This window comes from Haliotis rufescens, unplaced genomic scaffold (genome assembly GCF_023055435.1).
Source record: "Haliotis rufescens isolate VD_foot unplaced genomic scaffold, xgHalRufe1.0.p SCAF_79, whole genome shotgun sequence".
Classification (NCBI taxonomy): domain Eukaryota; kingdom Metazoa; phylum Mollusca; class Gastropoda; order Lepetellida; family Haliotidae; genus Haliotis; species Haliotis rufescens.
In genome coordinates, this window is record NW_025964371.1 from 329886 (window position 1) to 355913 (window position 26028).

The 26028-nt window shown below is 40.2% G+C and overlaps 1 protein-coding gene across 1 annotated transcript in view; it reads left to right on the top strand.

Moving 5' to 3' along the window:
- The window catches only part of LOC124152122 (organic cation transporter protein-like), a 30363-nt gene extending 14970 nt beyond the window's left edge, over window positions 1–15393 (top strand). The window contains exons 3-10 of the mRNA XM_048388778.1: window positions 707–1007; window positions 9923–10344; window positions 10980–11219; window positions 11690–11824; window positions 13338–13420; window positions 13996–14116; window positions 14303–14375; window positions 15183–15393. Coding sequence (XP_048244735.1) covers window positions 729–1007; window positions 9923–10344; window positions 10980–11219; window positions 11690–11824; window positions 13338–13420; window positions 13996–14116; window positions 14303–14375; window positions 15183–15371 — 1542 coding nt within the window. The 5' untranslated portion in view covers window positions 707–728 and the 3' untranslated portion in view covers window positions 15372–15393. The remainder of the gene's footprint in view (window positions 1–706; window positions 1008–9922; window positions 10345–10979; window positions 11220–11689; window positions 11825–13337; window positions 13421–13995; window positions 14117–14302; window positions 14376–15182) is intronic.
- Window positions 15394–26028: the final 10635 nt, after the last annotated feature.

Sequence of the window (26028 nt, forward strand, 5' to 3'; positions counted from 1 at the left end):
AAAATGACAAAACTTAAGTCTAAGTCTTTTGATAAATATGACTTAAGTTTTTCCACTAAACTTAAGTAAAAAAACAAGAAAACTAAGTTTTTTTAACTGACTTAAGTTTTATTTATGACTTAAGTTGTTTGATAAATACGGCCCCTGATCTTTGTGTTCGATATTGGGACTATTTAGATTCACATATGACCAAATATCTAAAGTGTACCGGTATTTAGAGTTTTACAGGACACCGTCGCATGGCAGGAGTTCTGCCATATGAACATACACTTACGTGTTCACGCAGATTGTGTGAGTGACGGGTACTACTGGTAGGGCTAGGCATACTTTCCATTGTCGCGAACCTAGTGTCATCACTGATACTCGAGACTGGTTGTTCTCTGGCGTCGACGTTATATATATTTACACAAGTTACCGTGAAATGTGATTTTCTTTCCAAAATAGATGTGAATATCAATTTGAAAGGGAAAGACATTTCAAAGCTTGAAGTAGACAACAACGCAGTAAAACAATATCAAGCTACCTTCGTCTGTCCTGACAATTGGATTGCTGTGTACACAGTTAAATATGTATGTCACCAAACCGTCATGCAGGTTCGGTTATAACTAGAGCCTTAAGATCACAGTAACGTTTGACAACAGTATTAACCCCGTGATGTACCTTTTTTAATCAATACAATACTACCCCGTTGTTCCTTTGCAAACAGTGGAGACGCTACGATAACAAGGATGCACACGGACGACATCATCGAGGCCGTCGAGGGCATGTCCCGCTTCCAGATCCTCATGGTTGTCTTCATATTCGGTCCAAAAATGCTGATGGCGTGGGGGATGTTGATGATGTCGTTTGCGGGGACTACTCCAGATTGGTGGTGTGTCCCAGCTACAGCGCCCTCTGTTGATGAGACCGACTACATGAACAACGTCACATTGAAATTGTGTCCCACCTCAGACAACATAACCTGTCAGATTGTGTACAGCCAGGATAAAAACACTGTCGCCAGCGAGGTAGGTAACCTTAATTCAGTCCAACTGCAACCGTGTAACATCTGAGGTGTTGTTGTGAGCCACAGTATGATATGGATGCAAACCAAACTTGCATAGCGAGCCACAGTATGAAATGGATGCAACCCACACTTATGTAGCGAGCAACAGTATGATATGGATGCAACCCACACTTATGTAGCGAGCCACAGTATGATAGGGATCAAACCAACACTTATGTAACGAGCCATAGTATGATATGGAACCAACCCACACTTATGTAGCGAGCCATAGTATGATATGGATCGAACCAACACTTATGTAGCGAGCCATAGTATGATATGGACCCAACCCACACTTATGTAGCGAGCCATAGTATGATATGGATGCAACCCAGACTTATGTATACATCCAGGATATAAATACTGTCGCCAGCGAGGTAGGTAGCCTTAATTCAGTCAAACTGCAACCGTGTATCATTTGAGGTGTGGTAGCGAGCCACAGTATGATATAGATGCAACCTACACTCGTGTAGCGAGCCACAGTATGATATAGATGCAACCTACACTCGTGTAGCGAGGCGAGCCACAGTATGATATGGATGAAACCCACACTTATGTAGCGAGCCATAGTATGATATAGATGCAACCCAAACTTTCTGAGCGAGCCACAGTTTGATATGGGTCCAACTTACACTCGTGTAGCGAGCCATAGTAGGATATGGATCCAACCTAAACTCGTGTAGCGAGCCACAGTATGAAATAGATGCAACCTACACTCGTGTAGCGAGGCGAGCGACAGTACGATATGGATTCAACCTACACTCGTGTAGCGAGCCACAGTATGATACAGATGCAACCCACAGTCATAGCGAGCCTCGGTATGCTATAGATACAAGCCACACTTTCGTAGCGAGCCACAGTATGATATGGACGCAACCCGCAGTCATGAAGCGAGCCTCGGTATGACATAGATCCACCCCACACTCTTGAAGCAAGTCCTTTCAGCTGTTGGCGATTTTTGACAAATCTAGCCACGATTTAAAGGAACATATATACTGCAATTAAAAAGGCGGCTGAAATGAATATACTTTGAAAGACATGGTCTTACATATCCTCTCAGGGGGACAATAATTTTACACTACTTTAACTCCCTTTGAGGATACAGCCACAAGCAATCTCAGTTATTAATTTTATTCAACCAATTATAAAAAAACACTGATTATGTACAGAATATATCATTCAAATTTTATGCAATAATTCAATTTCCTTTAAAAAAACGATGTCTGAATGAGAACTAAGATTAAAAAGATCCTTGAAGAATGAAACTTTGAAATAGTTATCCCTTGTGGTGGCAAAATTAATACAGTCAAGCAGGACATGCTTGACTGTGATTCTTTCATCGCAAGAGTTGCAAAACGGAGGATCGTCACCTTTCAACAAATACTCGTGTGTATATCTCCTATGGCCAATACATCGTCGCATAATGACCTCTTCAAATCTGGACTGATAGCCCAAGTAGGTATAACCGATAATTGGTTTAATTTCATTTAATTTTTTTATACCTACTTGGGTGTCCCACTTCTTCTGCATGAGATCCCTTATGTAACATCTAATAACAGGTTTATAATCACTGTATGGTATCAGAAGTGGTGTCACAGATTTGTTGAGAGCTGCTTTTGCATCGGGCATCAGCAATTGTGTTACCAATGATTCCAACATGGCTTGGTAACCAACAAAAAACAATGTCATATTGGCCAGTAGCAAGATCATTATACAATTCAATAATTGTGATTAAAATCGGATGCGTACCAGATAGATTGGTAATAGCTTGAAGGCAAGAGAGTGAGTCTGAAAATATAATGAATTGTTTGTGTTTTGATTGGTTATTGAAATATTCTAATGCTGTGAAAATGGCCTTTTCTTCGGCCGTAAAAATGGAACAGTTATCAGGTATTCGGTTTGATATAGTCCTGGATCCAATGACAGTGGCGCTGGCAACAGCGTCACCATCCTTGGATCCATCTGTAAATAAAGATTTGTAGGTATTGTATGAGGATCGTAGTTGATCATATTCTTGCATAACATTAGTTGATTTGTTTCAGATTTTTTTTTATAATTAGTGAGATACAGGTCTACTTCAGGCCTCACTAGTTGCCAAGGGGGAGTAGACAAAAGACGGCATGGGGATATTAAGTCTACGTCAATATTTGCATCTGCAATGTGAGACTTGATCCAAATGCCAAGTGGCGGTACAAGTTTTGGTTTGTTGTGAAACAGATCCTCATTAAGAGGATGGAAGACGCAGTTATAAGCTGGATTTGATGGGTTTGTACGCAATTTAGTTATATACTGAAGGGATAATTTTAGTCGGCGTTGTGCAAGTGAAGGCTCATCGTCCTCCACATGCAGACTATCTACAGGAGAGGTTCTAAATGCCCCAAGACAGAGCCGCAGTCTTTGATGATGTATGCTATCTAATTTCTCTAAATTACTTTAAGCAGCTCCACCATATACATTTGAACCATAATCTAGGTTAAATCTAATAAGGGATCTGTACAGGCGAAGTAAGGTTGACTGATGCCCACCCCACTTAGTATTTGCAACAACATTAAGTAGATCAAGAGCCTTCAAGCATTTAGTTATAAGCAATTAAATATGAGGTACAAACGTCAAGTGGCGATAAATAAGACCCAAGAACTTGGTCTCCTCAACAACCTTGATGGGGGCACCGTTTAACAATAGTTTCGTGTCTTTATGCGGTCTATAATTTCGACAAAAATGGATACAATTTGTCTTTGCTTTAGAAAATCTAAAGCCATTTTCAAGCAACCACTTTTGGGTTTTATTTAGGCAAATCTGCAGTTGCCTTTCTTTTGTATGAATGTTTTTGCCACGACAAGATATGTTGAAGTCATCTACAAAGAGTGACCCATCAATGGAGTCTTTCAATACCTTGGAGATACTGTTAATTTTAATGCTGAATAAAGTGACAGACAAAATACTGCCTTGTGGGACACCCTGATCCTGATTGTAATGATCAGACAGGGTTGAACCCACACGGACTTGACATTGTCTGTCAGTTAAAAAACTGGATATAAACTAAGGCAAACGACATCGCAATCCAAAATCATGAAGATCTTTTAAAATGCCATGCTTCCAAGTTGTATCATAAGTTTTTTTCTAAATCGAAAAAGATATATACAGCATGTTGGTTTTTTTAAATGGAATTTTGTATGAATGATTCTAAACGCACAAGATGATCAATGGTACTTCTATTTTTCAAACACCAAACTAATCGATTGTTCACCATACGCTCCATAGTTTTGCAAACGCAGCTAGTGTGAATGAGTGAGTGAGTTAAATTTTAAGTCACATCGGCAATATTTCAGCCATATCATGACTATCAATATTTAAACATAATACATATATTGAAACTTGTATAAAAACCTGTCAACGAAGAACAGTAAAATTACTAGATTCATCACAGAAAAAGATATAAAACTAGTACGGAAATATAAAAGAGAATAGCACTATACATAACAATACAAGATAAAAACAGGCTATAGATCGCCAGCAGCTGAAGGTAGACCACCATGACGGTAATTTGATGGATCTGTATGATCCCGTCCAGGTTTTGGTATAGGGACTACAATTGCATCATGCCACGAAGGAGGAAAAATCCCTGATGTCCAAATATCATCAAATATAGTTAAACGTGTCTGGAGACATGATTCAGGCAAATGGTTTAAAAGCTGATAATGAATATTATCAGCTCCAGTTGCAGTCTTTTCCAGTTGCTTAAATTTCTGAAATTTGGGATCATAAATGGATGATGAAGACTGCTTGGCTAAAGTTTCGCCTTATTTATTTGCTATGTCGGATTTATCCATTAATATATTATTACCATCTTTGATATGTTTAAAGCTGGATTTAGAACCCTTGCCTTTATTTCTTTAAATCATATGGCACAGTTTAGATATAGGTGTGCAGGAATTGATTCTAGAGACATAATGTCTTCAAGACTGACGTTTATTCTGTTTAAATGTTCGTCTTGCCTTTGCACTATTTATTTTTAAAATATTCAAATTATGGACCGTATAATTTCGACAAAAATGGATACAATTTGTCTTTGCTTTAGAAAATCTAAAGCCATTTTCAAGCGACCACTTTTGGGTTTTATTTAGGCAAATCTGCAGTTGCCTTTCTTTTGTATGAATGTTTTTGCCACGACAAGATATGTTGAAGTCATCTACAAAGAGTGACCCATCAATGGAGTCTTTCAATACCTTGGAGATACTGTTAATTTTAATGCTGAATAAAGTGACAGACAAAATACTGCCTTGTGGGACACCCTGATCCTGATTGTAATGATCAGACAGGGTTGAACCCACACGGACTTGACATTGTCTGTCAGTTAAAAAACTGGATATAAACTAAGGCAAACGACCTCGCAATCCAAAATCATGAAGATCTTTTAAAATGCCATGCTTCCAAGTTGTATCATAAGTTTTTTTCTAAATCGAAAAAGATATATACAGCATGTTGGTTTTTTAAAATGGAATTTTGTATGAATGATTCTAAACGCACAAGATGATCAATGGTACTTCTATTTTTCAAACACCAAACTAATCGATTGTTCACCATACGCTCCATAGTTTTGCAAACGCAGCTAGTGTGAATGAGTGAGTGAGTTAAATTTTAAGTCACATCGGCAATATTTCAGCCATATCATGACTATCAATATTTAAACATAATACATATATTGAAACTTGTATAAAAACCTGTCAACGAAGAACAGTAACATTACTAGATTCATCACAGAAAAAGATATAAAACTAGTACGGAAATATAAAAGAGAATAGCACTATACATAACAATACAAGATAAAAACAGGCTATAGATCGCCAGCAGCTGAAGGTAGACCACCATGACGGTAATTTGATGGATCTGTATGATCCCGTCCAGGTTTTGGTATAGGGACTACAATTGCATCATGCCACGAAGGAGGAAAAATCCCTGATGTCCAAATATCATCAAATATAGTTAAACGTGTCTGGAGACATGATTCAGGCAAATGGTTTAAAAGCTGATAATGAATATTATCAGCTCCAGTTGCAGTCTTTTCCAGTTGCTTAAATTTCTGAAATTTGGGATCATAAATGGATGATGAAGACTGCTTGGCTAAAGTTTCGCCTTATTTATTTGCTATGTCGGATTTATCCATTAATATATTATTACCATCTTTGATATGTTTAAAGCTGGATTTAGAACCCTTGCCTTTATTTCTTTAAATCATATCGCACAGTTTAGATATAGGTGTGCAGGAATTGATTCTAGAGACATAATGTCTCCAAGACTGACGTTTATTTTGTTTAAATGTTCGTCTTGCCTTTGCACTATTTATTTTTAAAATATTCAAATTATGGACCGTAGGGTGTCGGCGGAAAAACTTTTCTACCTTTTTCCTACGCTTTCAAGCCTGATTGCAATCGTCGCTAAACCATGGTTTGGGAATGTGCGGGTTCACAGAGGACTTAGGAATGGTTTCATCAGCTATGTGTTTTAACTGTTCTGAGAACATCTGTATAGGGCCTGGAATGTTATGGAAAGTTTCTGGTTTTAGTGTTTCAAAACAACGAGTATGAAATAAGGGCCAATTTGCTCTATTAAAATTCCACCTTGTTGAAGGTGGCTCATAAGTTGGAAGAATAGTTTTTAGTAATGTGGGAAAATGGTCACTTCCACACAGGTCATCATGAACTGACCAGTCAAATTCGTTCAGCAAATTGGCATCTGTAAGTAACAGATCCAATGCTGAATAAGTCCCTGTTGCAGGATGTAAGTACGAGTTTGAACCATCATTAAATATACACAAATTATTGTTTGTTATAAAATCTTCAAGGACCGTGCCCTTAGCGTTGGTATCATCACTTCCCCACAGAGGGTTATGTCCATTTAGGTCACCCATAATGACACAGGGTTGAGGGAGTTGGTCAAATAAAGGCTGAAGATCAGCCTGCTGAAGGGGAGAAGATAGTGGAATATACAAAGAGCAAAGTGTGAAGGCGATGTGAAATGTTAGCCGGACTGCAACGGCTTGAAGATTGTTGGTAAGATGAATTTCTCTATGGATTATGTCCTGTCTCACCAAGATTGCAGAACCTCCAGTGGCTTTTGCTCCTGGAGGGGAGAAGAGATTATACATGTTATATTTCCTGACATCACATTTATCTGTGTTCTTAAGATATGTTTCTTGTAAACACAAAGCTGATGGTTTAAAATCTTGAATTAAAAGCTGTAAATCATTAAAATTATTCCTAAATCCTCTACAATTCCATTGAATTAAGGTGTACGATTGAGTCATGGTGGCTCAATCGGTTAACACTCACGTACACGTGAGGAGGAAGGACTCTACTCTACTACTGCTCTGTGACGATGGGGTTACATCCATGTCCAGAGCATCAAAGGAGTTCTGGACAACTATCTCTGAAGATGAGTAGTTCCTGGTTATCTGTTTTTTAGTACTTTTTTCCTTTCTTTTCTGGTCAAAGGTTGAATGTCTGGTTCTACAGCATTAGATTCTTTAGTGACAAGCACTTCAGCAGCAGACACCGTATTGTCTGGTTCAGAGAGATTCACAGTTTGGGTGGAAGATGTTTTAGAAGTTATGCTGACAGGTTGATCTGACTTAACCCAGGACAATTCTGTCTGAATAGAGATTGATGAAGTTTGTGTAACAGTACGAGCAGCAGCTGCAGAATATGTTTTATTTAGTGATGTTGGAGGAGATTTGTTCTCAACAAGTTTCTTTGCCTCTTGAAATGAAATGTTTTTTTCATGTTTGACCTTCAGAATTTGTGATTGGGTTTGCCACACAGGACATAACCTTGAAGAAGCCAGATGTTGTCCTTTACAATTTGCACATTTTATCTCTGCATCACAATCTGTGTTCTCATGTCCACCGCCGCAACGTTGACATATTACAGAGTGGTTACAATATTTTGAGCCGTGACCAAACTTTTGGCACTTGAACCACCGGAGTGGATTAGGGACATACACCTCCACTCCAATGTTCAGATAACCAGCTTTAATAGACTTAGGAATTGTTGAAAGTGCAAAGGTAAACAGATATGTGTTGGGCGGGATGATGTCACCGTCTCTAGACTTCATAGTGAAACGATTTACTGCTATCACTCCTTGTGTTCTTAATTCTTCTGGGGAGGTTGGGTAGCATAGTGGTTAAAGCGTTCGCTCGCCACGCCGAAGACCCGGGTTCGATTCCCGACATGGGTACAATGTGTGAAGCCCATTACTGGTGTCCCCCACCGTGATATTGCTGGAATATTGTTGGCATATTGCTAAAAGCGGCGTAAAACAGTACTCACTCACTCACTCACTCACTTAATTTTTCTGCCAGCCTGGTTCGGCCAATGACAGTAAATTGGAGACAGACAGCACTCAGATATGTATGGGTGCAACCCACATTTGTGTAGCGAGCCATAGTATGATATGGACGCAACCCACACTCATAAAGCGAGCCATAGTATGATATGGATGCAACCCACACTCGTGTAGCGAGCCATAGTATGATATGGATGCAACTCACACTCGTGTAGCGAGCCATAGTATGATATGGATGCAACCCACACTCGTGTAGCGAGCCATAGTATGATATGGATGCAAACCACATTCGTGTAGCGAGCCATAGTATGCTATGGAAGCAACCTACACTCGTGTAGCGAGCCATAGTATGCTATGGATGCAACCCACACTCGTGTAGCGAGCCACTGAATGATATGGATTGGAGCAACCCACGTCCGTGTGGCGAGGGGGAAACCTTTGAACACTGCATCTCAGTATTCACTTCCTGACATTACCATCGAAAAATGCGTTGGGTCATCGGGAGAAACGAGAAACTGTTACTAAGATACTCTACTGCAGAGATGAAGTACTTAGTATCTTGTTGATCATACAGGAATAGAAACAGGGTACCCTATTCCAGTGTCATAACACAGAACATATTGTATATAACTCATCGTTCCAAGTGAAATATTTGTAGATGCTCTAGATCGACGTGTTCGACTTCGATCACAACAGGCAGTGTTTGCATCCAAGGCACTTGGAGGATATACACGACATGTGTAACCTTTTTCTGTGTTTTTTTGTCTGATATAACTCTCGCCTTTTGAGCTAGCCGTCAAATCAGCCGTACAGCTGCCTATACCAATAAAGCGACAAAACCCTTTCCATATGCAATAGATATATCTGAATAAAGCAAAGGAATTGTACAATTCCGATCTTATCGTGAGCGTGTGTTTATGAATCACAATCAAATAGTGATGATATCAGGTGATCTCAAAAGGCGAGTGTATCCTTCCCCACTGTTGGCACCTGTTACAAACACATACAAAGGCAAGTCAATTGATCACCTGAAAAAACAAACCCAAAACATGGGAAAATATGGTACAAGTCTAAATAGGGAATTGCATTGGACATCATTGTTGGCACTGATGTGTGAAATTTGGAAACGTTGTCCGCATGCCTACCATACAACTTTTGTTGTAACATGATCAAAGAAGTTCTAAGCAAGAGTCGTATGAGCTCTTTGAAATCTTGGTCGAAGAAGCATGCTCGATTGTATCTCAAAAGTTCTGTATCTTTATGCATAGATCTAAATATGAAACATATGAGGCGGTCTCACTGGTCTCCTTATTTAATTCAGACGTGTAAATCAGTGGAAGGGAATTGGCTACTAGTATTTGATTGCTATTGAAGCCTAGCTGCATAATCAAATGAACTTAACAATTTATGTTTATGTAAATGTATACTACAAAGCCACACATTACCTAGGTTCAGTTGATCAACTCATAACTGCCATCCTATCTCATCTTATCTCATCAACATTTCAACAAATCAAATGTCTTTTTTTTCTTGCAGTGGGATCTCATATGTGACCAGAATATTCTCAAGTCCATTATCACATCAGTTCAAATGGCCGGAGTGTTCTTTGGGGCACTGTTTGGCGGACAGTCTGCTGACGTCCTCGGTCGGAAGTGGACTTACTTCATCAGCCTGGTCCTTCAAAGTGGATTCAATCTGGTGGCAGCATTCTCCGTCAACTGGCAGATGTTTACAGTGTTGCGTTTTCTCATCGGGATGACGATTGGCTCTCTTCTGGTTGTAAGCTACCCGTATTTCATGGAGTTCATTGGAAGGAAATGGCGACCAATTGCATCGGCAATGCCAGTCTGGGTAACGGGTGTATGTGTCTTTGCCCTGTCGAGCTGGTTGAGGCCTGACTGGTCTCATCAACACATCATATTGGCTGCCCTTCATCTCCCCTTCTTCGCCGGATGGTTGTAAGTATCCCGGTATCCCGAAATTAAGCCTGAGAAAGTTGGAACTCAAATTATGATTGGCGATATATAGTGATTGCCAATGTTCAAATTCAAAAAGTGTCATTTACGTTCTGCATTATTCAAAATATGTTCAACTATCTAATAGTCACCAAAGGAGATTCGGTTCCTCGTGCAAATAAACGGGATACATCTCCTCCCACATTCCACGACTCTGAATACATCCTGAATCCCTATCACAAAGTAATGACACAATGTGTTCATTTAAAGATAAAGGGATCCTGCCCTACCGGTGGCTCTCATCAAAAGCACACGCATGTGAAGTAAACATGGGGTAAAACACGAGAACATATGATACAAGTCAAAATTGGGAATGTCATCGAACATCCTTTTCGTCACTCATGCATCAATTTCTTTTCTATATCAGTTTTCCTTCTTCATATATTTTTTTTCCATTATTATTCATCATTAGTGTTAGACTTAAAGGTTGGGTATTTTCATTTTTGGTTTTCGAAAAGGAAGGATTTCGCTCTACCATTCTCAACCATATTCGTTCAAAATAAGATCTTGAAAATATAGCTAATGCTTTAACCAACCATTTTTTAGTTTTACTGATTTAATTCCACCGACGCTGCCAGCTTTGTCCCAGAGAGTATGCGCTGGTTGGCTGTAAAAGGGCGGACTGATGAAGCTGAGAAAGTCGTGGATCAGATGAGTCGATACAACAAAAGACAGAAGCCCACCAACACACTGCAGCTGCTGAAACAAGTGGCAGAAGAAGAGCAGAAACTGAGAGCGTCTGGCAGCAGGTACACCTACCTTGACATCTACAGGGGCTGGAGCATCTGCTGGAAGTCTCTCGTCATACAGTTCATCTGGTGAGTACAGAAGTGGATCGGGTATGAGAGGGGGTAGATACTATTCTGTGTACCTTGGTATATGGAGATGGAGCGATGAAACGGAATACATGTGTTAAGTGAAGAAAAGATGCCAAAATTTACAAATACTTGGCATGGTGTGACACATTGTTGTACAAAATACCCAAGCGGTTCTATGTTAGACCAGTTTATTTACAGGGGAAGGATATGGAAAAAGCCAATGAGTCGAATAATTTCGACATGCCTTGCCTATAAGCATCAAAGATGAGGGCAATTTTCCTCTCGTAAAAAGCTGACGCTCGTAATATCACGGAAATATTGTTCACAGATGTGTTAAATTACTCAAAAATGAAGAGGAATGCCTTTCTTTCCGATTGTGATCTGCATTTTATCTCTGAAAAATCGACAAACTGGTGTCGTTTTGTTGGTGACATTTTATAAAGGAAATTACACAATAATTTGTCCTGCAGGATGTGCATGTCGCTGGTGTACTATGGGATATCGTTCGGTGCAGTGAGACTCGCAGGCAACCTGTATCTGAACATCTTCCTTCTGGCAGTGGTGGAAGTGCCAACTACTGTGTTGACTTTCTTCACAAACAACAAGTAATCTCATCTCTAGGTGTATTTGTTCGCATGTTATTTAACCGCATATTCAGTATTATTCCAGGCAATGCTCTGCACATCGATCCTGGCCCGGATGATTCAGTGACTGATATTATGGACAATGGTCCACACTGTTGGGTGCGAAGACACCCTCTTAACCAAGTCAAGGAGACTGACCAGCCGATCCATGAGTCGCTTTGTTGTTGGCAATGTGTTCTAAAGCTCACTCGAGGCCATGGGTAGCCAAGTCTTCTAAGGCACTGCCAATCGCTGTGCAGAGTTGCGTCCCCTGGGCACGCCAGAAACCTATGATCGTGGGTTCGAATCCCGTTTTGCTCTGGATATATTCTGGGTTTGTCAGCACCACCTCCGTGCTGATGGGTTTCACCGAAGTGATAAACGTCTGAGACCTGCATCACTGCAGGCTTTCCTTCTACATCAAGCTGACACGCCGTGATATAACTTGAATAGTGTTCAAAGAAGTATTAAACCCAACTCACTCACTCACTCCGGCTTCCAACGGGTATCATCACAAGATAAAACTGTTTCTCCCAATGTTGTGTGAATAGGAGATCAGCGGGTACTTTTTATTGTTTTTATAAATCGTTGGCCTGGTCTCAAGACAATAGCATTGACACATGTTGTGGCATTAGAATTAAATTCAGCTCGTGGACAAGGCCGCTTGAAATCACAGGTTAATTTTCTTAAGCCAATACGTAGGGTAAAGAAGGTCAAAATGTGTTACTCGTGTCCTACTTGTATGTCTGAAAAAAACATCGACAACACCCTGGTACTGTTGGATTCATAAAGTAAAAAATAACAATTTTGTTTTCTCATGTTACTCAAATGCAACTCCAGGTGTAAATACCTTTGTTATCAATCGACTGTCTGTATCATCCTCTGAAGCTTCCAGATGATGACATCTTCATAACTGAAGATGACCGCATCTATCATATTTAAAGAAGGTTTCAAAGTCGAGTTTAGAAAGAAACAACAACGGCATCTATCTGAAGTAGTGAGTTGTCCCTTAGTGTACATGCACGCCAGGGAATAACTAGTCTAGAATAGATACCGAAAGAGATACCTTTGGGAGTAAAAGGCAATGTAATGGCGAAATCATATGAATAGATAACTGAAAATCAGTTATGACATCAGGTGTCCCGCGAAAAGGGTAGGCATGTCCTGCTCTCCACATCCACATTTTCAAAGAAGAATGTGGGTTTCTTTTCAGTCTTCACCCATTCTAGCAGCTTCTACTCCCAATTGTGTACGACAAAAGTTGTGTAAACAGTGCTGCCGGTGGTTTTGTGCTTCATATTACTTCCAGACAGTATGGCTATTCTTATATGTTTTGTAATGAATCCAGCTCATATATTCATATACATGTACACGTACAATACTAACATCATGTCCGTTTGTTTGGTTAACCCCATTTCTCATGCTTGAAATATTGTTGATAAGACGTTACGTTTGAACTCGTTCACTCATCAACCTCATTGCTTATGTTTCGTAGATTTGGTAGAAAATGGACAGGGATTGGTTTCTTTGCTGTTGCCACTTCCGCTGCTTTTGGTGTTGCAATCATTGCGAAAACAGGTGCGGTTTGTAATGGCAAAGTTCATTTGTCCGTCCTACTGTCATGAATTGAACTGCATGACAAATTGATATGTGCCAGTGAAATATATTTTAGGATCTGCAGTTCACCTTTTGAGTCCTACACATCAGTGCATTGTTGACTTCAGTAGACGTCATACTGGAACTATTAACTGTCGCCTTATTTGTAACATCATTCATGACGTACTTTCTCTACAATTCAGTAAGAAGTGGTAATTGATTTATCTTTGTTATCAACAGTCGTGCTTGATTTAGCTGTGCTCTCAACATGATTGATACTGTGAATTTATAGTGATGTGCGATTTAGCTGTGCTCTATCATTCAGCAGTACCGTGAATATGAAGTGGTGCGCCAGTTAGCTGTGCTGTCACATTTATCAGTACCGTGATTATGAGGTAATTTTCGATTTAGCTGTGTGCTCTCAAATTAATCAATACCGTGAATATGAAGTGGTGCTCAATTTAGCTGTATTATCACATGAATCAGTACTGTGATTATGAGGTAATTTTCGAATTAGCTTTTCTGTCAAATTAATCAATACCGTACGTATGTTTCAGTCTCAAAAGACGAACAGGGAGTCATCATTAACCTCTTGGCTCTGGTGACCAAACTCGGTGTTGGTGGAGCTTGGGCTGCCTACGGGTTGTTGGCAAGTGAGACGTACCCTACTGTCATAAGGTACAGTACACGTTATAATTCAGGACATGATGTCTCTATCGTATGTGGCTGATAAATAGCGTTATTCACGAAGTACATAATTGGACTTTGACGTGACAACCAATAACGTTCAGCTATCATACAGCCCTTAATATTTGCCAAAATTGTGGTAATGTATTTTCAATGTTTTGTTTACATTTCCTACAGAAATTTGGGTTACGGAGCAGCTAATTCAGCAGCCCGAGTTGGTGGCATGATCGCTCCATACGTCTTTGCAGGGGTATGTTTATTGTTTATTGTTCAGTAAAGTTCATTGAGCCGATGCCGTGGGGATATTTGCTGACTGTAAGATGTCGGACATTCTTTTCAACTGTATAGAAATATCTTCCTTTGTGCAAAAGTGGCATGGATGGTAAATAACTCTAAGGTGTCGCAATTCGCTGTGCAGAGTTGTGTCCCTTGGACACGCCAGGAACCTAAGATCCTTGGTTTTAATCTCGGTTTGCCCCGATTATGTTTCTAGGTTAGTCAACTTGTGGTAAACGTCTAACACCTGCATCACCTCGGGCATTCCTCCCATATTAAGCTGACACATTGTGATATAACTGGAATACTGTTGTAAGCAGAAGTCACTCCCCCGAGTCTAGTTATGAAAGTGACATTTTGTTTTGTGTAAGATCTAATTGTTATATTCATATAGCGTTGATGATACTGAAATAACTATTGGTATTCAGGCTTTTTTTATTTTATGAATGACATGAATGATACTCAGCTCCGTCATCAGGTGACTGTCATTCAACTTTGCCAACGGATATAGTTATTATCACATAGAGCAGTGTGGACAAAACGTAACAAAAAAAAGAATTTTGCATTGATTTGTCATACATCCCACTAGAGCATTCAATACGCTTCCAAATATGTGTCCACTCACCGTCTATTAGACATAACACAACTAAATTTGAGACATTAATGTAATATGCAAATATTGCCTGGTACATTATGAAAAAAATCATCAACGACTAGTGTGTTAGATTTTGACATAACATAACACCACTGCAGATGAAAACCTTCAATTTAATTTTTACAGGGAGATGGTGACCTCGTGGTGCCTTTCGTCATTGTTGGTTCGACCATGGCCGTCTGTGGAGTGTTATCTGTCGTAATGAAGGACACGAAGGACCAGCCCCTGGCTGACACCATGGGGGGTCAGGTGAACACACGCGGGGATGTGATGATGGTGGCGATCCCAGAGGACATAGAAAACACCAAGCTTTAGCCAGTTTGACTTGAATAAATTAAGCCAGGCGTTGAAGCCTGGGGAGATTTATTCGTGTGTGTATCTGTTGATGGCAAAATACATCTTGTTTTAGGGTTAAAACTTGAACTTTTCATGATTCAGCGATGACAAAAATGTGTGAAACCGACTTGATCTTTGCCACGTGTTTGGTCATCACAGTGCTTAACAAGACGATGTGACACAAACCAGAGATTTATAAAAAATCCTTGTGCGTTAACAGTGCCAGTATCGTGATACGGGTTAAAGCCATTACTTGATGTCCTTTGCAAATCGCCAACCGTTTTCAGAGCATTTATCCTGGAAGACATGCATTGTCAGAACAATCTGTTTCTTGGGGTATTGGCATATATCATTAACGTGCATGTTCAGAGACATAGTATCTTCAGAACGACCAGACTGAAGTCCCATCTTTTGTGCTTAACGCAGCTGAAATAGTCAGAATCGTACAATTTACTCTTCTTTCAGCAGAGATATCTTATGAATATGGAAAGAGTCTTGTCGCTTTTATTTGATATCATTGATATCGGGGGAGGGGGTCATTGGTCCCCAGCTGCAGCATCTTATGTTTGTCGCTTATGGGTTCGATGCCTATCTTGATTGTACTTGTCATCGTACGTCAAGGGTGTGTGTCGTTTCCCGCAATATTAAACATCTGGTTTTTTTCATAATTCGCATCGGTGACATGTTAGCCAGGTATCATTGGTGTGTTGTCTCTGTGATATCGATTGATGGACAACCACAAGAAACATGAATAAGTACATATGAGCCAGATACTGTAAACATGAGATAAACATTTGCATGTTAGGGACCGACCGTTTGATATTCCGGAATGAGCCTCGAATTTCAGTGAAAAAATACATTGTCCCAAGAAAATGCTTTAATAAAATATTCATGCTTCAGACTGTTGAAAGAAAATAAGATAATCTGTCACAAAAAGACCATTGTTGCAAAGTGTTTATATTTAGGCTCATAGTTATAATTAGAAACACAGTATCTGGTTATGCAAATGTAGCTGAAAAAAAATACCTACATGTAATCTCCATTCAAATCAGATAAGGGTTCTTGATAATGCTTATACTAGTATATATGAAGTTTGAGCCACATAACACCCATAACATCAGCTGAACGATCTAACCTAAATAGAACCGTTTTGACACACACTGTTGTGTTACATTCAAAGCTATGTATGTGAGCCCTTTGAGACAGGGAAGGGAGTGACAGAGAAGAACGCTGTTGACAAGGCACGCTGACCTTCTCACACACCACAGCAGGTCTGACAACAGGTAGGTGAAAGTTGAGAGGGTAACTATAAGCTGATATTACGGAGTATGTTTTTACAGTTTGTGTCATGACATTAGAGGGATAGTGATAGAGATAGGGATTGTCCAACACGAAAACCATGGATTTAGATTCAGCTGTTGTTCTGATCGCTTGATCCAAGGCTTATCGTTGGTTGGTTCTTATTGGGGACTTGTGTTTTGAACCGGCCCCTACATAATAAAAGGCCTGCCGCTTCTTTCATTATTGCAAAACTTCCATAACCAGCCCGACGCTTAATAAAGGACATACGGTTTACACAAAGGCTAAATAAATGCGATCATGATCTTTGTATTTCATGTTGGTGCTATTTAGACGCACATATTACCATTAATGTAAACTGTACCGTATTTAGTTAGACGTAATATCAATTCTTATTTTGATAGAATTTTACAGGCCGCTGGTTGGAGTTCTTCTGTGTCGCCTCTGACGCATATTTCTTCACGCACATTGAGTGAACGGCGGATGCTACCGCCAGGGCGAAAATGCTTACCCTTTTCGCGAACACCTGGTGTCAAATAGTTTCCTCAGCTATTTTGCCTTTTAAGACCGAATATTTTTCGACGGTTATTCGAGACTGGTTGATCTCTGGTGCAGACGTTTATATTTACACAAATGACTGTGCACACAGTTATAAATCAATGCCATAAATACGTCAGGCATGTACAGTTGTATATTAATCCCTAAGTAAAGTTTGCCATGGAGAATATTACAAGTGTGAATTCTGCATTCCTAAAACTTATTTGTCCTAATAAGGGACGTCAAAGTTTAATATGAAAGGGAAAGACATTTTAAGGCGTGAGGTACACAACAATGCTGAAAACCAATGTCAAACTACCTTCGGCTGTCTCGACAATTGGATTGTTGTGTCCACAGTGAAATATTTATGTAATCAAAACCTCAGGCATGTTCAGTTATATATAGATCCTTCAGATCACAGTTACGTTTGCCATCTCTCAGCATTATGATTGATATTATTAGCAACGCCCCACACAGCCCTTGTACGATGACATGACAAATCAACTGAGTCACAGAGTATGATGACCAAATGATTACGACCTCTTTTCTGACAAGTTTGTGGATTTAACCAAATGGTAAATGTCTGAGACCAGCATCACTTCGGTCTTTCCTCCAACTTAAAGCTGACACACCATGATATAACAAAGATACTGTTGAAACGGCGTCCATTCACAGTTTCGACAAGCATGGGTGGACTAGGGGCCTTCTCTTATCCGGCATCTGGGAATGACTGTCGCTCGTTCCGATTGCATAGAATGGTATTTTAAAATTGGTATTTAATGTGTTTTGTATGAAAACGCATGAAGTATGCTCTATTGCTATCACTGGTTTTTCTCGTCCATACTCGATTATTTAAAGACTGGCGTGTTTGAACCTGGAGTGGAGTGCGACCTTAAACTAACAGATATGCAATGATTTCTTCTTTCAGTGGGGTTTCATTTGTAACCGCAAAATGCTCAATCCTCTCGTCACATCAGTACAAATGGGTGGAGTCTTTGTTGGGGCATTGCTTGGCGGACAGTCTGCTGACGTCCTCGGTCGGAAGTGGACTAACTTCGTCTGTCTGGTCCTTCAAAGTGGGTTCAAACTGGTGGCAGCGTTCTCCGTCAACTGGCAGATGTTTACAGTGTTGCGTTTATTCATCGGAATGATGATTGGCTCTCTTCTGGTTGTAAGCTACCCGTACCTCCTTGAGTTCGTTGGAAGAAAATTTCGACCACTTGCATCGGCAATTCCAGTCTGGCTAACAGGTGTATGTGCATTTGCCCTGTCGAGCTGGTTGAGGCCTGACTGGTCTCATCAACACATCATATTGACTGCCCTTCATCTGCGCTTCTTCACGGGATGGTTGTTAGTATCTCAAATCGAGAGTGAGAAATTGTCAGAGCCTCCATCCAACCCACGAAAGGTTGACTGCTAAGCCTTTCATGAAATGTTTCATCATTATTATCCAAATATGTCAACATGATAGTCCTACACTATAAAACAAATGAATTTTTGCATGAGCTTACACTTTTTGAACTGACTATGCTACCTTCAGGACATACCAATATAGTCCGATCATTTAAAGCCACATTCAGCAAAATACCACCTATATGACAATGGCCAGTAAATGATGACAACTAGGCTACACAAAGCAGTTCTTGAGCAGTCCGTTTAGATCGCTTTCATGGTCTAGTGGATAGAGCTTCTACACAGAGAGCGGAAGGTCATTAGCTGCCTGCAGCGTCATAGCATAAGAAGTTAAACGATGGTAGTTGTTGTTACCCTGCCTGGCGCTCAGCATAAAGGGGATACAAACAAGGATCAGTCGGCTCGGAGTTTGCATAATTTGCCTCAGTGGAGTAACTATGTTGAACATTGGCATTGTATCTCACTGCATTGGGCTAGGGGACTAGGACGATAAAACATTAGTTTGGACCTGAACAAGCAGCCACACATACATGCACGCAGGCACGCACGAAAACACACGTACGCACGAAGTTGTCTTCTTTCTTTAATATTTCACTTGCACGTCTGTGAAAGGCTAATGTTACTTGTAAGAGGCATCCGAAGAGGTGAAGGTGTCACAATCTCACCAAAAGCCCATTAATTAGTGCATGCATGTCACCGTATAAGTATAATAACCTTGAACGCAACTAAACCACATTCATAAACATAGCCTGTAAGGGCCCCTCTGTGTTTCATTGTTGAATTAGGGGTATCTCAAGTTCATCAAAATTAGCGAATTTGGAAATAAAATACAAAGCCATTGTTAATGCTTTTCACATCCCTATTCCCTAACTATTGGACACTGCCAGCTTTGTCCCAGAGAGTCTGCGCTTGTTGGCTGTAAAAGGGCGGACTGATGAGGCTGAGAAGATCGTGGATCAGATGAGTGGATACAACAAAAGAGGGAAGCTCACAAACACACTGCAGCTGCTGAAACAAGTGGCAGAAGAGGAGCAGAAACTGAGGGCGTCTGGCAGCAAGTACATGTACCTTGACATTTACAGGGGCTGGAGCATCTGCTGGAAGTCTCTCATCATACAGTTCGTATGGTTAGTATAGTTAGTTGGTTTGTTGCTGACAAACCCAGGGCCGTAAATAGAGTTAATCTGGATATAGAAGCTCAGGTCCACAGATCCTGCCACAACAAAGGGACAATACTCAGAAAATTTGGGCAACTCTGATTTCTGGATAATCGATTGTTAGTTTTAAGATGGCGCGAGAAGGGCATTAGATATGTTGTTTGTTAATTTTCAACATAGGAATTACAGTTCTCCAACTAGATTTATAAAATTATATTTTGGCTAAAATATCTTGATGATAATGGTAACATTACATGGGCATCACATATTAGAACGATTTTTTTCCAGTTTGGATTTGGTTTTGTTTGGCTAAGCCAAGACATTGGAAATATTCAACATTTTATGACAGATTTTAAACGAAGATTTTACGACTGCCTCACTAAATATTGGCACTTTTCCCTGACATCATCAACGGAAATCCAATTACTAGTCACAGTTAAACTCATTACTAAATGTGGAGTCATATGTTACTTGTGATATTACTTCTTACCAACGTTGACTTATAGCCATGTTCCGGTGTAATAATTTCAGACTTGCTGTTGAACTTGGGCGTCACAACAACGCCCCATATAATGAACGTGTCTGCACTTTCTGTTTTTCAAAGGGACATAACCATGTAGAAGATGAATTCCATGTTCTTATGATTTGTGACCAGTATTCTAGAGCAAGAAGAAACTCTTTTCCCCAGCGTCTCGTTACCCCTCCCTCTATTGAGAATTTTATAAGACTTATGTCAGCTGAAAATGAACAAATTGTTAAAGGCTTCGGTAAATTTCTCTCCCAAGTCATGAACATTGAACTGAAACACAGTGTTAAACGGTGAATCATTATTAAATCTACTCAGCATGCAAAATATATACAGTATATTTCCATTGTATTATGTTCCGTAGGCCTGAAGTACCGAAGAAATTTGTCAGTCTGTCTGACATTTTCTATTTCTTTCTTTTTCTATTCACATTTGCTCAAAACAATCTTTAGCTCTCTGGATTAATAATGACATCAACATCTTGACATTTCCAACACGCTGGTCCATCCATGCATATCAAAGTGTGATTTTGATATTTGTTGCCCAACTATTTTTGCTGCGTGAGTGACTGGCATTTTGATCGAGATAGAGTGGCATGTTATAGCTATATGCGTTTACCTGGTATAGCGTGGATGGAAGAGTCGGTAGTTTTAACCAATAATTTATACAGCGCTTAAGTGAAAATTTATACAATTGGAATCTGCCACATTCACCAAGTACAATATACCATTTGGGGTGGAGGATAAAAAAATTGAAAGTATAAATTACATTTGGGATGCAGGATCAAAAAGTTGAAAGTATAAATTACAGGGCAGACTATCATATTTTAACAATCTTTGTAGGATCGACATCAAAACTTTCTTAGCTTTAACAGTCCAACTCAAAGTCCCAGTAAACAATATTCCAAGGTAAGTATAAGATGAAACTACCTCAATATAAGATAATTTCCCACCGCTTTTAGAAACAAGAACTTTTATTTAGATTGACAGACAGTGACCACTTGTCACAATTTGTTTCCAAAATATTGATTTGATGTTGAAGACCAGTTACTGAATCAGAGAAATGGACACCATCGTCAGCCAAAAGTATAAGGAATAATTCTATTAGATCTGGATAAAACTGGATGCCATTTTTAGATTTTGAGTTAATTTCATGAACAAGTACATTTATGAAAAAAGAGAACAAGAATGGGCTAAGTACACAACCCTGACGCACTCCAAAAGGGCAATCAAAAATACTTTTAAAGTTATTGCTATTGGTTCGTACGGGCTTTAACTGATTTGTAAATGGCTGTGAATGATTTTTCAATCTTTGATGCCCAGCCATGTTTACCAAATATCCACAAAACATGCATATAACTTTCCTCCCCTACTGTGAGATATTTTGTAATTATAGCTTGTAAAATGAAAATATTGTCCATTGTGTAATATCCAGCTCTAAATCCTGCCTGTTCACCATAAATGTTTCCCATTGCATCTGACCAAAACGTTAATCTGCAATTAAGAACCATGGTATATAATTTTCCAAATCAGCTCAGTACAGATATCCCCCAACATTATCCTTATCACCCTTTTTATGCAATGGAACAATGATTGTTTTTGACCATTTCGAAGGTAAAAACCTTTATCATGTAGAGAATTGCACAATACAAGTAAATATGGAATAAGAATATTATCTGAAAATTGAAACATTTCTCTAATTATATAATCTGTTCCAGCTGCTTTATTACATTTCAACGAATCTTCTCTTGTATTTCCTCACTGCTGATAGGGGCATTAGATATATCATCAGTGACAGACTTGGCCCAATAAGTACCAGTATATTCATTCGATAGTACACTTTCAATATTCAAGGTGTGTGTATCCTCTTCATAAAAAGTAGACATGTCTTGATTAACGAAAACCATATTCATTAAACTTGAGTGTTGTGAAAATTTTAAAATATTTTTCAGGGCGTGACTGTCGCTTGTGTTTATGGGATATCGTTCGGTGCACTTGTATCTGAACGTCTTCCTTCTGGCAGTGGTGGAAGTGCCAACTACTGTGTTGTCTTTCTTCACAAACAACAAGTAATCTCATCTACAGGTTTATTTGTTTCCATGTTATTTAACGCCATATTCAGTTTATTCCAGCTATATGGCCGGTACATCGATCCTGGCCCAGATTACTCAGTGACTGATATTATGGAACTTGGTCCACACGGTCGGGTGCGAAGACTTCCTGTTAACCAAGTTAAGGAGCCTGACCACCCGATCCATGAGTCGCTTTGTCAAACAAACACAAATTGTTGGCAATGTATTCTGAACCTGACTCGTAGCAACGGGTTTCCAGTCGTGTAAGGCACAACAATTCGCTGTGCAGAGTTGCGTCCCCTGGGCACGCCAGAACCCTATGATCATGGGTTCGAATCCCGTTTCGCCCTGGATATTTTTCGTTGTTTGTCAGCACCCTCTCTGTGTTTGTGGGTTTCAGTAAATTGTAAACGTATGAGACATGCATCAATTCAGACTTTCCTTCAACATCAAGCTGACACGCCGTGATATAACTGGAATACTGTTCAAAGTGGTGTTAAACCCGACTCTCTCACACACCTAAATCTAAATTCCCATGGGTATCATCACAAGATAAAACTGTTTCTTGATCACTCATCAACCTTGATGCTTATGTTTTTTTAGATTTGGTAGAAAATGGACAGCTGCTGGTATATTTGCTGTAGCCTCTTCCGCAGATTTTGGTGTTGCAATTTTTTCGAAAACAGGTGTTGATTTGTAACGGTAAAGTTCAGCTATCATACAGCCCTTGATAATTGCCAAAATTGTGATAATGTATTTTCAATGTTTTGTTTACATTTTCTACAGAAATTTGGGTTACAGAGCAGCTAATACGGCAGCCCGAGTTAGCGGCATGATCGCTCCATACATATTTGCAGGGGTATGTCCATTGTTCAATGAAGTCCTTTGAACCACTTCCGTGAGGCTATTTACTGACTAAGACGTCGGACATTCTTATCAACTATAACCTCCTTCGTACAGAAGGGGCAAAAAACGCAATTCGTTGTGCAGAGTTGTGTTCCTTGGACACGCCAGGAACTTAAGATCCTAGGTTTGAAACATGGTTTGCCCCTATTATTTTTCTAGGTTCGTCAACTTGTGGTAAACGACTCAGACCTGCATCACCTCGGGGTTTCCTCCTACATTAAGCGTTGTCATATAACTGGAATACTGTTGTAAGCAGAAGTCACTCTTCCGAGTCTAGTTATGAAAGTGACATTTTGTTTTGCGTAAGATCTAGTAGTTCTATTTATATGGTGTTGATGAACTGAAATGACAATTGGTATTCAGGCTTTTTTAATTTGGAATGATATGAATGATACTCAGCTCCGTCACCAGGTGACTGTCATTCCATTTTGACATAGGAAAAAGGCTGTTGAGGGGTAAAACCAACACTTGAACGTTGCATGATTCAGTGATGGCGAAAATGGGCGAAACCTACTTGAATGAAAGCATCTCTGTGTGTGTCATGGTTCTGTGTCAGCAATGTTCTTGACAATGTTTAATGTTCACTGACTAATAATTCAGCTCTTACATACCCCACTCACCACGTGCTCCTACAGCTGTGCCTTCTCCTGCTTCTGATCACACTGACCAATCATCTGTACTCTCTACTAATCCCTTACATGGTAGTGCTCCTCCATCTTGGCCCGTGGCACCGGGTGATCACAGTGCTGCACAAGACGATGTGACACACACAGGGAATTTATTAAGATTAATGATGCCAGCATCGTGTTACGGGTTATAGCCATTACTTGATGTCCTTTGCAAATCGCAAAGTGCAAAAGAGGGCATTTTTCCTGGAAGACATGCATTGTCTGTAAACTGAATTACGTGAAATGAAATGTTATTGTTCGCATGATTGAACATTATTAAAGCTGTAGCATGGCAAAAAGTAGCCAGAACAACCTGTTTCTTGCGGTGCATGCACATATCTGACATTTTGTATTTCCTCAACTATACAATGACTATGACGTGTACACAGTTTGTACGCTACCATAATTTAGGAATATAATAGGGTGCATTCGATATTGATCAATGTTGCTTGTACACATTATCAAATGCACTTCAATCAAACTAAGTAGGTAGGACTGTAATATACTGTAAATATACTGTGCTGCAAAAGAAACGTCACCCCAAGTAACATTGCATGAAAAGTTGTCATTTAGATAGCCGGGCATTTTTTGTCCAAGTTTCTAAAATTTAACATTTCCTTGTCCGGAAACATGAAATTTCATGTTAGAAAACAAAGTACGCATCACGGCAACGGCCATGGTAACCAGATGTACGTGAGTTCCGTTGAAATGCACATGCATTCCCCCATTTCTTGCCCTTATAAAAATCCACCCAGATCGGATAACATTTATTCGTTATTGAATTGCTACCACATGCCAAGACTGACAAGAAATCAGCGACACCAAGCCCTTGGACTATTGCAAGCTGGACAAACCACCCGGCAAGTAGCCAATGCATTTCAAGTCCACGTAAGGACCATATAAAGGCTCCAGCAACGGTACCAGACCACCAGCACTACAGATGACCGACCACGTAGTGGAAGACCAAGGGTAATCACGCGACGTCAGGATCGTCAGATTGTGCGACAGCATCTTCAAGATCGCTTTGTTACTGCTGCAAAACCACTCGACAGACCATGGGGACATACCAGCGACACATTAGTGCGGACACCGTAAGTCGACGATTGACGAGCAGACACCTCCACTGTCACAGGCCACACCGAGGACCCATTCTGACACAACGTCATCGCCGGGACCGTCTTCAGTGGGCATCACAGCACCAGCATTGACGCCACCAGCAGTGGGGAAGAGTCCTCTTCTCAGACGAGTATCTCAACAGCAGATGGCAGAGAGAGAGAGAGTCTGGCGAAGCCGTGGGGAACGTTATTCGGATGCTTGTGTCGTTGAGAGAGACTCGTGGGCTGATCCGAGCATCATTGTGTGGGGTGGAATTGGTCTTGGACAGAGGGTCGGCTCTGTGGTCTTCCAGAACATCGGTCTAGGGAGAGGCAATGGTGTCACAGCAGCTCAGTACATTGATCAAGTCTTGAGACCACACACCATACCTCATCTGGCACGTCGCCGCAACCACGAGTTTCAGCATGATAACGCCCGTGCCCACACTGTGAGATCAACAAGAGACTTTCTCTTGCAGAATGGCATCAGAACCATGCAGTGGCCTGCCCTCAGCGCCGATTTAAATCCCATTGAGCACCTGTGGGACGAGATTCAAAGACGGTTGAATGACCTCCGACCAAGGCCGACAACTGCAGCTGAACTGCGCAAGGCGTTCCTCAGAGTGTCGGCTCATGTGCCTCTGGCCTTCATCAACAGCCTCATCCATTCCGTGTATCGACGTTGCACGGCAGTCATCAGTGCACATAAAATCATTGTCCCCCCGAAAGAGTACGTAAGTTCCACATCATTCAAAGTACATTTGGGTTTACCCCATTTTTAATCGTAGAATATTTGTTATTTTTAATTGATAGCTACAGTTGACTATACTCGCCAGTGGCTGAAGGCATGGTGTAAATCCTGCTGGGAAGCCGTGAAGGAAGCAGAAGTATTGTAAGTCCCCACGGTCCCTAGTATGGTGGCCTACCTTTGGATGCTGGCGATCTCAAGCTCGTTTTTATCATGT